We start from the raw sequence: 17906 nt of genomic DNA on the forward strand, positions 1-17906 counted from the left end.
GCTTGATAGCCATTGGTCACCACCCATTTGATTGTAAAGAAAAGAGCAGCTTGGACATTCTGCTGAATATTTCCTTATGTGTTTGGAAAGACAAAGTTTGGACAGGGCTAATGCATTTTTCATGGATCCCTTCCCTTCCTTGGATCTAATCATTAAATGTGTTTGTTTCTTCTGAAAGATGATTGATAAATTTCAATTTATTCAGGACTGTAATGGATTGAAAAAGCAAAAGCAAGTATTTCACGATAACCTAAATCTACTGTAAATCTACGGTAGCATTGCCAGCCTGAAATGTTCCTTCTTCCTTCTTGCTGTAGGAGTTGCTCAGCTTACATTAGGTAGGAGCGTCTCCCTCTCTCTGGCTTGGTTGTCCGGTTCTCAGTGGTTCATGAAACGTGTGCCTCCATTTCAAGCACTCTCATCTTGTCTCTGGCCCTCAAGTCTCTCTAAGTGCTCTCTATTCTAACGGCGTCGGCCCCTCATCATCGTGTGGTCATTTACTGACAGTAACGTGTGTGTTTGTGGAGCCATCATTGACAGGACTGCATCCGAAATTTACTTTGTGTTCTCAGTTTGTTCTAAGGGTGTTTCTTCAATCATGGGCACTTTTATATTTTTATACTTCATTTTAATACTTAATTTTTAATTCAATTCAGTTCAGTTCAATTCCAGTTTATTTGTATAGCGCTTTTGACGATGCAATTCATTGCAAAGCAGCTTTACAGAAAATGTACATTTCTAAGTATTTAGTAATAATGTGGTGACTATCTCAAGTTGATGTACATATGGCAAAAGTGTACGGTAAATATTAAGTTAACATTTAGTTAATGCCATGTCATCAAACAGACAGTGAACACTATTAATAGCAATGATTATATTTTGCAATGCTACCAATCTGTGTACTGTTTTTTTTTTTTGTCCAATAAGTTTTAATTCTGTATTACCCAAATTTAATAGGAGAAAATTATCGTTTATCCATTCTTTTACATTTTTAACACACAGTTAGCTCAGATAATTTAGAAGTTTCATCTGGTCTTGTTGAAATATATAGTTGAGCATCTTCAGCATAACGATGGAATTCTATAGAAAATTTTTAATTTAATACTTAATACTTAATTTTATACTTACTTTTATATTTATTATGTTTAGAGAGAGAGAGAGAGAGAGAGAGAGAGTTATTTTCATATTTTGAGACATGGGTAAAAAACTAAAGTTTGAACGTTTTAAATGAATAAAAGGTATTTAAAAACTATCAAAAATAAATAATGAGGACAACAAAAAATTATACATGTGTTTTTATTAATATAAATATCAACTGATGGGACATAATAGTGCCTGTAGTTAAGAAACACCCGAAGTTGAGGTTCTCTTTATATGGGAGTCACACTGGGAGTGGATAATTTTAGTAATTGACTAATGATGATTATTTGACTCAGCAGAGGGCTCCAAAATGAACTGTCACAGTGGCTGTTTTACTCATCTCTGAACACCTGTGATTAAGCCCCTACAATAACACCAAACTATCTCTCCCATGCAGATTAAGTGTGATCTTCTCTGCACTACCAGGCATGCCCCCTTCAGTAACCAATGCCATGCAATCTTATCGAGTATCTTGATTTCTTCATGTTTTCCATTGGCTCTTTGTGTGTATGACTTCATTGCTTGGATTTGGTGAATGAGTGAAGGTTCTTGTATGTGCTCGAACAGGAATGATGGTGGATTGTAAATGATGAAATAATTTAGAAGCTTTTTTTCCTTTCTATTAATCCTCATTTTCCTGCAAACCTCCTACATCAGTGTCTCTGACATATTTGGTGCTGTATGTAGGTGATGAACTTCTCGGGATGGATGGGGCTCGCTATTTGAAGCTGGATGACCTGAAAGACCAGGATGATGATTTTCTTTCCCCCAAGAAAACCCTGAGAGACTTTGAGAGCGGGATGGGCATGACGTAGGTCACAAGAGCACAATGCAACAAATTTGTCCACTGGCAAAAATTATATTAAAGTTAGATTACAAATATATCCTTCATTCTCTCCAGACCTTACTCACCCGCAATTCCCAGAATTCCGTGTGTGTCACCTGAAACTGTCATGTTGGACCAGGTATTGTTCTTTTTCGCTTCATGTAATGAAATAAGAAATGTCCCTTACAAAATAATCCAGGACTGCTGGTTTCTAGCTAGTCACCTTTTTTAAGTTCTTGACTGCAAAGCCCCTCATTGTCCACAACACTGTTCAAAGGATCCCTGTTTTAATATATGATCACTCCTAGATCCTGTAAAATAAATTAAATAAAATCTGAGTTATAATTAAATTTCAGAATTCCTGAGGTGTATGTATGTATATATATATATATATATATATATATATATATATATATATATATATATATAAAACCACAATTTCTAACTGATACAGCATTTTAGAGCTTTGCATGAAGTGTTATTAATATATTTTTTTCTTTTTTTTATATAATTTAATGTTTAATTCATTTGCATGGCATCCCCAGATCTATAAGTCACTTTAAGAATGAAGCTTCCTCATATATTCAGGATTTTTGTTGAGTGGGTGAATTAAAATAAGAAATATTAGAATTTTTTGTTGTTTGATCATTTGAATGCTTGTTTTGACTTATTTTAAGTCATTTCGAGCCCCATTTGAACGTTTGATTCGTTTGTCAAGACCCCCTAGTGTAACTCCAGCCTGGTAGGCCATCTTTTCCAAGCTTGTTAGGACCGCTAGACCATCTTGGCAAAGTTGGAGGGAGTTTGAGTTAGTTGACCTGTGACCTGTTTTTCCAAGCAGAGTTGTCTCTTTCTCTCTCTTAGTCTCATAAAGCTATCATTGTACCTTTGTTTGTGTGTGTGTCTTTGTGTCGGTGTGATCTGTGCTACTCCTGTGTGTCTGCAGCACACACCTGTCCCTTTGCCAAAGGAGTATGACGAGGACTCTCTAATCCCCAGTAGTCCAGCCACAGAGACCTCAGACAACGTTAGCCCAGTGGCCAGCCCCATCCACACTGGGTCAGTGCACATATTTCACATTCAGCTTAAACAACCCTTGCTAATGGCTTCTCACCGCTTTTATCTCCGTATTTATCTGTTGGTCATAAATGCTTATTTTTATACCTGTCTTCACTGTCATCAAAGTGTCTAGGAACTGGATTCTTTTGAAGATGTTTTTGCTTTATACTGGGCTTCCGGCTGTTTTGAAAAGCCACTGTACCCGGTTCGCTGACTGGCTGGTTGTTTGACAGGTTTCTGGTTAGCTTCATGGTGGATGCGAGAGGCGGGTCCATGCGTGGCAGCAGGCATAACGGTCTGCGTGTGATCATCCCGCCGCGCACCTGTGCCGCCCCCACACGCATCACCTGCCGTCTGGTCAAACCACAGAAACTCAGCACCCCACCTCCACTTGTGGAGGGAGAGGGACTCGCCTCTCGTATTATCTCTCTAGGGCCTTCCAGTATGCAGTTTCTGGGGTAAGGGTCCGTGTGTGTGTGTACAATAAGGATGGCATATGCTTTAACGATTCTGGTTCTGCTATTTTGGTTCCTTAATGATTCAATTACGGTATTTTCCGGACTATTATTCTTTATATATACTATTATACTACTATATACCATTATGTCGCACTTTTATTCATAGTTTGGCTGGTCCTGCGACTTATAGTCAGGTGCAACTTATTTATTAAAATTAATTTGACATGAACCGAGAGAAATGAACCAAGATAAATGAATCAATAGAAAGCATTACCCATTACCCGCTAGAGGGCGCTCTATGCTGCTCAGTGCTCCTGTAGTCTACACTGAAGACATAGAGCGCCCTCTCGCGGCTGTAGATGGTAATGTTTTCTCTTGGTTCTTGGTTCTAAATAAATGCGACTTATAGTCCAGTGCGACTTATATATTTTTTTCCTCATCATGACGTATTTTTGGACTGATGCAACTTATACTCAGGTGCGACTTATAGTCCGAAAAATACGGTAATACATAACACTGCCAAAAATATATTCTTAGTTTCTTTATCTAGTATTTCTTAGTCTTGTTTACTAGTGCAAATATCTAAACACACAAGATACATCAAAATAAAGTGGGTTTATAACTAATAACTAATGCTTCTGTGACTTCCCATCATCTCCTTCAGGCCAGTCATAGTGGAGATCCCTCATTTTGCATCCTTGAGCCGAGGTGATCGAGAACTAGTGGTTCTCCGAAGCGAGAATGGCTCTGTATGGAAAGAGCATCGGAACCGCTATGGCGATGATGTTCTTGAGACCATCCTTAATGGAATGGATGAAGGTAGTCTTAAGTTTCACTGACAGGAATTCCCATAAGCCTTTTATAGGTTTATTTTCTCTTTCAGTTATGTAGCAGACAAATTACATATCACTTTACACTGTACCAACAATTTCTGTAGGACTGACCTTATGACCTTTTATTCTCTTGGTGCTTTCATCAGATCTGGAAAGTCAGGAGGAGCTGGAGAAGAAAAGAATCCGCCGCATCATCTCCACAGACTTCCCTCTCTACTTCGCAGTGGTGTCACGTATCCAGCAGGAGAGCGATCTTATAGGTCCAGAGGGAGGTCAGCTGACCAGTAAGCTGGTGCCCCAGGTTCAGGCCATTTTCCCTGACACGGCGGTCACTAAGAGGGTCCGACTTGGCCTACAGGTGAGTTTTCAGGAGATTCCAGTTTGTAGAGAATGAGAGTGAAGCAATATCAGCATACACTACTGAATTTAGGATTCATACAGAATATATGATAACAGCACTCATGAGGTGATTGAGTGATACTTATAAATATATATATATATATATATATATATATATATATATATATATAATAATACCTTTGTTAATAAAATGTATAATTATGTATTGGAAGAGAAAATTTTCATTTAAAGGGGGGGTGAAATGCTCGTTTTCACTCATTATCCTGTTAATCTTGAGTACCTATAGAGTAGTACTGCATCCTTCATAACTCAAAAAAGTCTTTATTTTTATTATATTTATAAGAGAAAGATAGTCTGTACCGATTTTTCCCGGAAAAACACGAGCGCCTAGAGGCGTGACGTGTGGGCGGAGCTAAAGAATCACGAGCGCGAGTAAGCTTTTGAGTTGAGAGCATGTGGAAGCTGTGACACAGATCCAGAGGCTGAAATTTAACAAGAGCAGCATCAGCAAAGGCGGTATGCTATGTGGTATGTACTGAAACTGTATATATTTGCTTAGCGGTTTTGTAAAATGACTAAGTTCCACTTTATGTCATCTTTTTTTTTTTTTTTTTTTTTTTAAGCTGTACATGTGGAAAGTGCAGTTTGATGACAACATCGCATGTTGTTTACTTGATGTGCTTACGCGCCGATAGCTAAGTTAACAACACAGAGATATTTGAAGCAGTTTTACTCATCGCATGTGGTTCCAACACACAATCGTGACCCTTTTCCGTTGGGACTGCATTATCCTTAAGAAATAAACGATGTGCAATCCGAAATGCAGGGAACAAACAAAAACACTTGCACAACTCCGTTGATGCTCTGTAAAAATAAACTCCATCCACTGGTCCCTTAATGCTGTTTCTCTTTTGGTAATCTGTGCAGGGTTGTCTTGCCCTGGCAAACAAAAACACACTTCTTTTGTGACTTTTCGCGACGCTCTCGCTCTGATCAGGCTGTGCTCAGCCTCTCAGTGCTCTGCTATACGGGAGTGCGCGCTCTTCCGGCAGAAGAGCGCGCACTTAGGACCCATATAAGGAAATTACGCTCCATCTAACGTCACACAGAGCCATACTCGAAAAAAACTTTCCGAAACTTGTGACAAACCGGAAGAGGTTTTTTTGGAACAAAAATACTCCTTCAAACGTACAACTTAATTTTTGAAACTTTGTCCATGTTTAGCATGGGAATCCAACTCTTTAACAGTGTAAAAAACTCAGTATGCATGAAATAGCATTTCACCCCCCCTTTAAAATTCTGTTAGCATTGTCATAAAAATAAAACATAAAAATGATATAATGATTATAATTATTATTTATAATTATATATTAAGAAAAAAAAACATTGTTTCTGCATAAATTCAGCAGAGAATGCTTGAAAATGAATTCAGCATTAAATGATTCATGAACCTTTCTTGACTTTATTTTTCTTTACCCAGGCCCAGCCAATCCCTGATGAGCTGCTGACTCGGCAATTAGGAAACCAGGCCACATTCAGTCCCGTTGTGACAGTGGAGCCTCGTCGACGCAAATTCCACCGACCAATTGGGCTGCGTATCCCTTTGCCTCCATCCTGGAGGGAGAGTCCACGTAATGCTGGAGAAGGAGACACTAATAGCCTCCGCCTCCTCTGCAGTGTTATTGGTACGGCCCGGCCCTGATCTATTTAAAAGAAAAAAACATTGTCTGAAATTGATATTTATGTTTTGGAGAAAGGCAGATTGTCTTGAACGCCAGTCTTTTTCAGCCTCAGCCAGATTTGATATTGCTGCCCTGCCAAGCTGCTTGGAAAAGGCTGAAACAGACTGGTGTCCTGCCTAGAGAGGGACACTGGGATAAAGATAGACCCAGCAAGTTCATTCCAGATGGTGTTGGTTGAAAAAAAAAAAGGGTTTTATAAAAATCTGTAAACCTTCTGCAGGTGGCACTGCTCCCGCTCAGTGGGAAGACATCACTGGCACTACCAAACTCATGTATTCCCACAACTGTGCCAACTTCACCACCAATGTGTCCGCAAGGTGAGACACAAAAGCACAAAAGAATAGAGCACCCAGGGGCAAATTTACTAAAAAACTGCACTATTTTGTGCATTGCATGTATTTCAGCACAGAAAAATGCATATTATTTACTACACGCAATATGTTTTAACCAGCCACTATATGTGATGAAATAGCACTAGATCATAGATAAATGTTATACTACTGTACATAGATTGCACTGTATTCACAAATCTCAGCAGGTTTGTTTTTGTTTAGTTTTTTTCTTTTAGTTTGGGTTTTTTGTTAGTTTTTTTGTTTTGTTTTGTTTGGGATTTTTACGTTTTTTTTTTTTTTTTTAATTTTTCTTTTGTTGTTCGTATCCACTTTTTAAGCATAATTTTGTTTTGTTTGTGTTTTTTTATTTATTTTTTTCACCATGTTTAAAAATAGGCAGGACATTTTATTTTGGTTTTATTGTGTTGTTTTTTGTTTTATTCATTTATTGTTTCATTTTTGTTTCGTTTTCTTGTTTGTATCCACTCATAAATTCAATAAAAGATGAAGCCTTTATTATAACTTAACCAGTGTGTCCAAGTAAAAAAGCCATCATTCTTGCTCAATCCTCCTCTCAGGTTCATGGTAGCCACCACTGCAACCCATAGACCTGTCACACATTTATATTAATACGTATTTACAGGTAAAAATAGTCTCTTGTGACCCTATTTTCTGATGTCTATTGTATGTGCGTCTGTCCTCAGGTTCTGGCTGGCGGACTGTCCACGAACGGCGGAGGCCGTGACCTTCGCCAACCTGCTGTACCGTGAGCTGATGTCAGTTCCGTACATGGCCAAATTTGTGGTATTTGCTAAGATGAACGATGCCAGAGAGGGCCGTCTGCGCTGTTACTGCATGACCGATGACAAAATAGACAAAACCCTTGAGCTGCATGAGAACTTCTCCGAAGTGGCCCGCAGCAGAGACATAGAGGTTAAGCTAACATCAAATCATATCTATGCAGCTGTGTAAACATGCGTGTGTGTGTGTGTGTGTGTGTGTGTGTGTGTGTGTGTGTATACAAAAATACAACTAACTCACTGCATTAATGCTAAGTCTCTGACTCAGTCTGACTCACTGCTCTCCTTGTGTATCTCCTTCCTTTTCTGCCCACAGGTGATGGAGGGGATGCCGCTGCACTTAGAATGTTCCGGAAACCTGGTGCCTGTGAGGAAAGCCACCCAGCAGCCACGTAGCTTCAGTTTCCAAGCCTTCAGAGACAACCGGCTACCTGTCTCTGTAAAGGTCAGTTCATCTGTCTTTCTCTTATTTATTTCTGTCCATCTCTGAGTGTGTCTTAGGAAATATATGCTGAGATGTTCATGCCAACTTCCCTATATCAATAATTGCCTTTTTTCATTCAGCCTACACAAAGTTGTGTTTCATTAAATGTGTAATTCTTGTGTGTGTTAGCATTGTTAACCACTTTGTCTGATCATCTTTAGTTTTAGTTTCATGTACTCCAGTAAGGTTGTTTAATGTCTTCAGTAGGGCTGCACATGTATTAAATAATATCATCATAAAATCAAAATTGTAATATGTCTTAGTGTGACCCCTGAGCATCAGTAAGTGGTTCAGGATGTGGCTTGGTTTGCATTTTGCTCTGCAATTTCTTTTTCATCGTCCAATGTGAACAGAAAGTGCTTCAGGTTCCCATTTTTATATTTTTACATTAATGTAATTCAAAAAAAATTCCCACTACATTTTCAATTCAATTTTTTAATTTATTTTATGCATTTAGCAGACGCTTCTATCCAAAACGACTTACAGTGCATTCAGGCTACCAATTTTTACCTATCATGTGTTCCCGGGGAATCAAACCCCCAACGCTTGATAACACAATGCTCTACCACTTGAGCTACAGGAACACTGTGGGCCCTATTTTAACGATCTGAAACGCAAGTGTCAAAGCGCGAAGCGCAAGTAAGTTTGTGGGCGGGTCTCGGCGCTGTTGCTATTTTCCCGGCGGGATAAATGGCTCTTGCGCCCGGCGCAAATCTAAAATGGGTTGGTCTGAAGTAGCTTCATTATTCATAGGTGTGGTTTGGGCGTAACGTGAAATAAACCAATCAGAGCGTCATCCAACATTCCCTTTAAAAGCAGGTGCGCAAGTTCCATTATGGATTGCTATTATTATGGCGTATTTACCAGGCGCACGCCAGGGGCGGTTCACAGCCGAGGAGACTGATGTTCTTGTAAGAGCAGTGAAAGACAGAGAAGTTGTGTTGTATGGGGATGGGAGAAACCCACCCAAAATAGCGTCGGTTAAACAGGCGTGGGAGGAAATAGCCACAATTGTTTCATCGATTTTTTTTTCCTGGTTCTTGACGGACAAACCAATTTGTCAGATGTCCTTATATACATATATGTCTTGCCACTATTGGGTAAACAGGTCTGATCCTTAATTACTACAATTAGCCTGAATAATTTGTAAGCTAGATTTATGCCTATTTTATGCCTATCATTGTGGCACACCACAATGATTTCCGTCATCTCATGTGTTAATATTTTTTTAGTGTAACAATTTATGATTTGCAAAAATAACTGTTGCATCTGTGTAGATTACATGAGCAAAGTGTGTGCGCGTTGTGCACGCTATACATTATGGTCAAGCATGCGCCCTTAAAATAGCATGATGAACAACGCGCAACGCGCCACTGACTTTAGACTAGGTTTTTTCTGGTCAGTGGCGCAATTGTTTAATGGAACAGCAAAATAGCACCAGGGATTGTTTGCGCCGGAACACGCCTCCTTTTTTGCGCTGAACCGCCCAGGGAGCGCAAGTTCATTCACTAGTTTAGCGACGTGCTTCTGTGGAGGGAAAAGCGCGCTTTGCGCAGGTGCAAAATAGGAATGACACATGCGTCGGTGTACAAAGTCAATTGCGCTGGGTGCAAGATAGGGCCCTGTATTTATATGTAACAATTTATTATGAAAATTTGGTCACAGAAGAATGGATAACAGTAAAAAATAATAACAGAAATATTACAGAAAAAGGTTTTATACTCTTATAAAATAAATTAGATTATTGTAATAGTCTAGATAATATTGATAAATATTATTAGAATAAACAGTAATTTTATTATTATTATTATTATTTTTTTTTTTTTTTACTAAGTTTACTTTTTAGCCACTTCTTTTTAAGAGAACTTAAGTGTAAAACCCCTCCAACAGCACTGGCAGTAGAGCGTGGAAAAACATGACTTGATTTTGAAACAAAAGATCTTCAGTTTTTTGCGAGCTTCTGTTTCAATGTGATTTGATGCTTTTTTTGTTGTTCTTTAAATCAGCAATAAGAGTTATTAAATCTTTGGTTGGTATCACAATCGCAATATTTGTCAATATTTTTTGTCCACATGGTGCAGTCCTAGTCCTCAGTGTCTCTGATGTCCCCCAGTGCTGTCGTTCTCTCTCTCCACTTGTCTCCCTCCCTCCATTTGTTTGTCTGTCATCGTGGCTTTCACTCCGCACCTCTCTCTGTGATCGGTCAGCCTCAGGCGAGCTGCTCTGTGTTGTATTTTTGGCTCTAGCGGTTCACCTCGTTCACAATTGTTGTATTAGTCTCGTGAGCATGCCCTTAACTCTTTCACCTTCTAGCCTGCCTGCCTGCCTGTCTGTATGTCTGTCTCACTGTCTCTCTCTCTCTCTCTCACGGTCACACTCTTACTGTCTGATCTCACAGACGGCCAGGTAAAAGTGAAGGTAAATCTCTCTCTGTCTCTCGCCTGCCTATGGACTGCCTCCATCCCCTTCCCCACCTCCCGCCAACCTGTATGAGTCACAGCCGGGCAGCTGCTCTGTCTAACACTCTTTAATCTTTATTTCTCTACCTCTCTCTCTTCTTTCACCCCTTTCTCCATTTCCCCTGGCTCATCAGGTGAGAGACGCCAATAAGGAAGCCACCGGGTTCCTGTCCTTCCTGCGCAAGTCTACTAAGTACGAGGACACGCAGCATGTGCTGTGCAACCTCAACATCACCATGCCTCCCTGCACCAAGGTACCGTCACTGTTCATTTCCTCTTTGATCAAGTAACACCTGCACTTGATCTCGTGAACTCTTTTCAGACAAAACTGGTTTGCACGTCTATGTTTTCGTCACTCAGCCACGGTCAAAATTTCAGAGGAAATTCCCTATTGATTTTTGGGCTGAATCCAACTTGGGAGACCTCTGAGAATTCGAATCCCTTGTGTATTTTTCCAAACGAATCCACGAGCTTGACTAACTTTAATCTTATGGTGCACAATCGTTTGGAAATTTAGACCTTTCGTCAAGTTTCTTGGTAAAGAGCTGTTGTTGGTTAAAGGACTACCTGGAATCACATTCAACATGAAAACTAAACTAAAATATTGTAATAAAAATAAAATAAAAATAAAAAATTACATTAAAAAAATAATATAAATGAATAGTTACATTTTCGGTCACTGAAAAGGTCTGAGTTTGTCTCTTAAAATGTTGAGCGTGGGCAAGACTTGACTTAATTTGGTGACAAAATGCATTGCTTTACTGGTTTTTGAAAGCTGTTTCAATGGTTTCTGTTTATTTCAGCAATTTACATATTTTTCATATAGCAATTGGAATCACAGTTGAATCATTTGTATGTGAAAAAAAAACATTCAAATATTGTCATTTAAATGTATGAATAAAAAAAATATATAGATTTTGTATATATAAATAAATATTAATTGTGGATAATACATAAAAAAAATGTTTGGGAACCTAATCCTGTCTAAATAAATAAATAATGTATTTATTTATTCATTCATTCATTTTTTTTTACTCAAATGATTATTATAGCTCATAATGGAGTTAGTGACCGTACAAGTTGTCCAAAGTGGACCATTTAACTCTAAGATTCAATTAAACTGCATAATGAAAGAAATTATAATTCTTCTTCAGGGCACATGGCTTCCAGGATGTGTGCAGAGAGATATCAAGATATTCCTTAAAGGTTATGGGTTCAGGCTACAAAAATAATAGTCATTCTAAATTGTACTTAAATGGATTAAAATTAAATGAGAAGTTATTTTTGAGACTCCACATTAGATTGGTGCCTTTAAAAAAAAATTATGATAAAAAAAAAATAAAAAACCATGTGGTGTATTGCAGCATTTATCCAGATTTCATCCCATTTTCCCCCAAATTTTTTAAAAATATACAGTATCTTGAAATCATACTAATTTTAGAAAAAGGAGAAATGCAAATAAAAGGATTCAGGTGGTGTTTCAGATGATATTGTAATATTGTCTCCAGATTCTCTTTCTGTGTATTATAACACCTTCAAGCTATTTTTATACATGAGCGCTTTACCTTGATGGAAACGTACATGCTCTGATAAATACTGTATGAAAGACAAAACTGCAGCACTGTATTTACTGTATTTTTGTCTTAGGTGGTGGGTAGCGATGAGCGGCGGAGAACGTTGACCCCTCTTGCCCTGAGGGAGAGGTACATCGCCCTGAACGAGTCTGGCCTGGGTAAGACATAGAGGCACCATGATGCGTCCCCTCAGCTGTGGAGGAGGGGGGCTTCTGAATGCTGTGCCCATATCCTTGCTTCTATAACCTGCCCACTCTCTCATGCATGGCTGTGATTGGGCATTGGATCCTGAGCACTGCTCTCTTTTATGAGGGTGATGCTGGGATTGCGCTCAGAGGGGTCTCTACCTACCCAAACAATTCAGAGAAATGGGCGGCCCTTATGTTTACTGATTGAATGAGCAGTAATGTAGCGCATGGTGCTGGTTTGATTCCAGCATAAATACTTTAGCATGGCAAGCTCCAGCTTTGAGAATGAGCTTTAAAGGAAAAAGGACTGCTAAAAACTGCCTGTTTAGAGGTGTTGACAGTGGGGGAGTGATAATAGAAAGGGTCCAGGAGGTTCGAATCAGCTTTGCCATCCAAAACACGGCGTATCTTCATTGTTCTTGAAGCAGATGCAGAAGCAGCCAGCTAATGTATGTAGAGCACATATTTTGACCAGGTCTTGGTAAGTGATGATCAATGTTATCATTTCATTAGCCAGTTTTAACTAATCTGGGTCATATAATTGTATGGGCATTTTTACAAGGTGTTTTAGCATATAGTTAATTTCATAAACAGTTGTAAACAGTTGAAAACGATAGATTTCTAGAGGAGGCTTTTTTCATTATGTTATTCGGATCTTTATTGACAACATCTTTACTGAACATGTTCATTATTCATATACTGTGTGTATATATATATATATATATATATATATATATATATATATATATATATATATATATATATATATATATATATTATACATACTGTATATAGGTAATATTTTATTCTGCAAGGATGCATTCAATTGGTCAAACATGACAGTGTAGACATTTATCATTTCAGTTTCAAATAAATACTCTTCTTTTTTAACTTCTATTCATCAAAGTATCGTGACAAAAATTGTATCATGGTTTTCACAAAAATGTTAAAGGGTTAGTTCACCGAAAAATGAAAATTATGTCATTAATAACTCACCCTCATGTCGTTCCAAACCTGTTCATCTTCGGGACACAGTTTAAGATATTTTAGATTTAGTCCGAGAGCTCTCAGTCCCTCCATTGAAACTTTGTGAACGGTCTACTGTCCATGTCCAGAAAGGTAAGAAAAACATCATCAAAGTAGTCCATGTGACATCAGAGGGTCCCGTTAGAATTTTTTGAAGCATCCAAAATACATTTTGGTCCAAAAATAGCAAAAACTACGACTTTATTCTGCATTGTCTTCTCTTCCGTGTCTGTTGTGTGAGAGAGTTCAAAACAAAGCAGTTTGTGATATCCGGTTCTCAAACGAATCATTCGATGTAACAGGATCTTTTTGAACAAGTTCACCAAATCGAACTGAATCGTTTAAAACGGTTCACGTCTCTAATCCGCATTAATCCGCAAACGACTTAAGCCGTTAACTTTTTTAATGTGGCTGATACTCCCTCTGAGTTAAAACAAACCAATATCCCGGAGTAATTCATTTACTAAAACAGTACACTGACTGATCTGCTGTGAAGAGAGAACTGAAGATGAATACCGAGCCGAGCCAGATAACGAACAAAACATTGACTCCTTCACGAGTCATGAATTATTAATGACATCATTTTCATTTTTCAGTGAACTAACCCTTTAAGCAGCAGGAACTATTTTCAACATTATTTATAATAATATAAAATGTTTCTTGAGAGCAAATTAGCATATTAAAATGATTTCTGAAGGATCATGTGACACTGAAGACTAAATAAATTACATTTTAAAAACATTAAATTTTGGTAATATTCCACAATATTGCAGTTTTACTGTATTGTTGATGTATGCCTTTGTTAACATTACATAATCTTACCAATCTTAAACTTTTAAATGGTAGTGCATATGTTCAGTTCTTTATATATGACAGATAAGATCATATATATAATAACCTCAAATATATGGTCATATTGTTTATTGTAATCTATAGTCTATATTGTATTACATCTCTTGGGTTTTTCAGTGAAAGCCACAGTGAAATATATATATATATTATCCACTAGCATAGCTGAGTATGTTATTGAAGGTGGTTCATCATTGGGCTGTCTGTGGGAATAGTGATATATTTTGTTTTTGATTCAGCCACTGTGAATGTCATAGAGAGAACCGAGCTAAAGATCACAGTAATAGCAGAACAGCTGGGACTGAGCTGGACCGGTAAGAGCTTTACTTCTTGTGTCTCTATTCATTATTTTTCCGTTAACTCACATTCTATAAGTGGTTTTGTCTTTTTTTGTTTATAGAGCTGGCGAGGGAGCTGCAGTTCAGTGTGGATGACATTAACCGGATCAGAGTGGAGAATCCCAACTCTCTCCTGGACCAGAGTTCAGCTCTGCTCAACCTGTGGGTCAGCCGTGAGGGCAAGAAGGCCAAGAGTGAGGATTAATAATTAACACATACAACATTATACATCAGGATTATTATCATAAACCAAGATAAAAATCTATTGATTTAAAATCCCTGAGCTGAAATAAAATAATAAATGGAAGGTGATCATTGAACTAAAACAAAACTAAACTAAAAAAGTGGACAAAAGGTGAAAATAACAGTATTTATTCATCACTGTTAATGTTAGACAATAAAAACACAGCTGTTCATTTTAATAATGTATTAGTAAATGTTGAAATGAACATTTAATAAACAATAAATGAGTTCAAAGTATTTTTCATTCTTAGTATTAAAGGGTTAGTTCACCCAATTATTCAATTATTACCAGTGTTTGGAATAACGACATTTAAAAGAACGGCGTATGGTAACGACGTTATTTTTTCAGTAATGGGGTAATCTAACTAATTACTTTTTCCGTCGTTACAATGCCGTTAACATTACTGGAACGTTAAATGCGGTGCGTTACTATGCATTTATTTTAAAAACTATGCAAACCAAACACCCCTGGCTTACACAGCGAGTGAGCAGGTGGGTTAATAACGAGATTATGATTGGCTAAGGCAGAGTCATGTGTTTCATGGTAGCCAATCAGAGCCATGTTTTTACACACATGCCGGCACATCATGCAGGCACACGCGCCAGCGGTGCCAAACACACAAACACACACACACACACACACACACACACACACGCAACAGCTACACAAAGATTCGCAGCAGCAGAAATGGCAAGTCAGGAGCAATCCGATGAAAAGTTGTATTTTCAGGGTGGAGATATAAGCACTACTTCAAATTCATTGTGGTCAAAGGCAAGAACGTGCATGTAATGTGGTAAAAATACTCCATGTGACATCAGTGGTTCAACCGTAATTTTACGAAGCTACGAAAATACTTTTTTAGCTACCCTATTCTTGCCATTTTCTAGAGTTCCCCAGAAAGTAGTCAATGTAAATCAAAATTGTTTACGTTCAATGCACACACTGTCTACTAAACGTAAACAATGCTGTGTTGTTTCTGTTGTTTCAATGTTTTGGGGTACTCGCCAAAAATTGTGGAATTCAAAGTGTTCCAAAAATTAAAACCCTTCAATATCCAAAATGCAAACAGAATTTTATAGACAGAGTTATAGACAGCTACACCTATTATAGCCTGCACACTAATAACACCTAGTTTATTGTATGTAGTCAAATTTGCGTGCATCGCTCTCAAAACAGGGGGTATTGTTTTGGCTGTGTGTGCGATTTACTTTCGGTTTTGATTTAACGATCGCACGAACTCCTCGTTTTGTCAGACGCTCTGTGAGGAATCATTCCATAACGTTTCTTATGCCAGTGAGGGTCTTTTTTGTTTATGTTGAAGTGAATTTTAAAAATAATAAAAACAAAAACTCTTGCCAATCAGGGGCCCTAGGCTGCAGCCTAGGCAAAGCCTGTGTGTTAATCCGTGCCTGAACAGTAACTCATTTTACTCTTTGTAACTATTTCCTTGTATTTTTATACTCCTCCATCATCACATCTTCAGTGGAGAACCTTTATGGAGCTTTGAAGAACATTGACCGGGCAGATATTGTGAAGTCTCTGGAGGGCTCAGGCTCCGCAGGTGCTTCCAGAGGCGGTGGAGGAAGGAGCCCTGCAGACTGGCTGATTGTGGACTCCACTCTGCTTTCCCCTAGTGTTATCAACGGTAAGAACAGACTGCAGCTTGCACTGATTTTCTAATCCTCTGGACTCCTATCAGTGACCTGACATTAGACACCAAGTAAACCAAGGCTTAGGTGTTTGAAGCTGCATGGGTTTTGCCATAATTGCATACTATATCTAGTCTCCCAAAATCCTGAGCATGAAATTTAGGTTGGAAGAACATATGAGGGACTTTAGGATTTAGTGATAATGTTTTTTTTTTTTTAAGTTTTAAAACTTTTTCAAGTGATGGGATCAGACATGCCATGGCATTGCACCATTTCCCGCCTTTTACATTCATTACTAAAGAAACCTCTCAGTAGTGACAAATTGTCTTGTGGTGGCATTACTTGATATAGGCTATATGAGATTTCAAGTATCCTTGAATGCAAAAGGTACTCCAAGGTATTAAAATGGTATTATTGCAAATGCAAATACAAATGAATATGGTAATATAGCAAATTACTTATTATAAATATTTATAAATAATTATGGATAAAAGCAAAGGGAAATATATATGTATATCACATATTATATACATATATATAATTATGATCAAATGCAGTTGGAAAATAATATATTAAGGGAAAATAGCATTGGGAATTAATTTTTTTAAATGATTATATATTATGGAGTGAAGCATGTAAATTGACACAGTATAGGAGCAGTGGTGCGAGTAAATTCTGAGTGTGTAAATGTAGCAGTTATGCTCCAGAAAACTATGCAAATGTGCTTTGGGGTACCAAAGTGTATTTTTATGCCAGTGAGGAACAGATAGGAGTATGCAGGCTCGTATAGATGAGTAATTTCTAGAGAAGACAAACAGGCCTCCATACTTGTGTCTGCGCCTCTCCGTCTCTCTTTCCCTTCTCTCTTTTCTCTAAACATGTCATCTGCAGCCCAGCCGCTCTTCCTCCTCACAGCTCTCCTCTTCGACCTCCGACCTCATAATGACCTCCTCTGGGCCTCCTCTTTTCCTGTCATTCGTTTTGTTTTCTAGTTCCCATTTTTCGTGGGAGCTGTGCTGTGTCTGTATGCATGCGCATGCTGCTTGACGTGCTCTTTTCTGTTGTTTCTGGAAAAAATGTACTTGTGAGGTCTTTAAGTAAAAAGAGGCCTTTATTTATGTCTCTATAACAAACTTGTGTATGCATGGCATGCTTTCAACTTATGGGTTATGGGATGTTTTCCTGAGTGGCGGTGAATTCCTGAATTTCAGTAGCTTCAGTAACTCTTCTTATTATCTTTGGTGAATATATTAACATTTTTGTATCAGGCTGTTTACATAATGCTCTGGAAAATGGATCTGTGACCGTATCGTGTTGCAGAAGCATTTTTGGAACGTTATGTGTCAACTGATTTATTGCTGTTGGTGTGTTTCAAGCGTGTTTGTGTGCCACGCATTGATCGTGTGACACCATTTTCAACCGCAGAGCTCTGTGTTGTTGCTGATGTCTTGGACTGTATTCACAAACATGAAAATTGTGTAGCTATTAACGACCCCTTCTGGCTAAAACTGGAATCTATCACATATAAAACATTTCACATATTTA

General features: G+C 38.1%; 1 protein-coding gene across 1 annotated transcript in view; it reads left to right on the forward strand.

The window, feature by feature from the left end:
• LOC113071622 (ankyrin-1-like) overlaps positions 1–16357 on the forward strand; it is a gene marked incomplete at both ends in the record, with an annotated part of 38128 nt that extends 21771 nt beyond the window's left edge. Inside the window, 18 exon segments of the mRNA XM_026244928.1 lie at positions 318–338; positions 1828–1951; positions 2042–2105; positions 2913–3025; positions 3259–3483; positions 4148–4302; positions 4463–4674; positions 6157–6361; positions 6639–6735; positions 7455–7683; positions 7867–7995; positions 10628–10747; positions 12141–12225; positions 14370–14444; positions 14531–14662; positions 16196–16257; positions 16259–16312; positions 16315–16357. Of these exon segments, the coding sequence (XP_026100713.1) occupies positions 318–338; positions 1828–1951; positions 2042–2105; positions 2913–3025; positions 3259–3483; positions 4148–4302; positions 4463–4674; positions 6157–6361; positions 6639–6735; positions 7455–7683; positions 7867–7995; positions 10628–10747; positions 12141–12225; positions 14370–14444; positions 14531–14662; positions 16196–16257; positions 16259–16312; positions 16315–16357 (2145 nt within the window).
• Positions 16358–17906: the final 1549 nt, after the last annotated feature.

Source organism: Carassius auratus, unplaced genomic scaffold (assembly GCF_003368295.1).
Source record: "Carassius auratus strain Wakin unplaced genomic scaffold, ASM336829v1 scaf_tig00007730, whole genome shotgun sequence".
Lineage (NCBI taxonomy): Eukaryota > Metazoa > Chordata > Actinopteri > Cypriniformes > Cyprinidae > Carassius > Carassius auratus.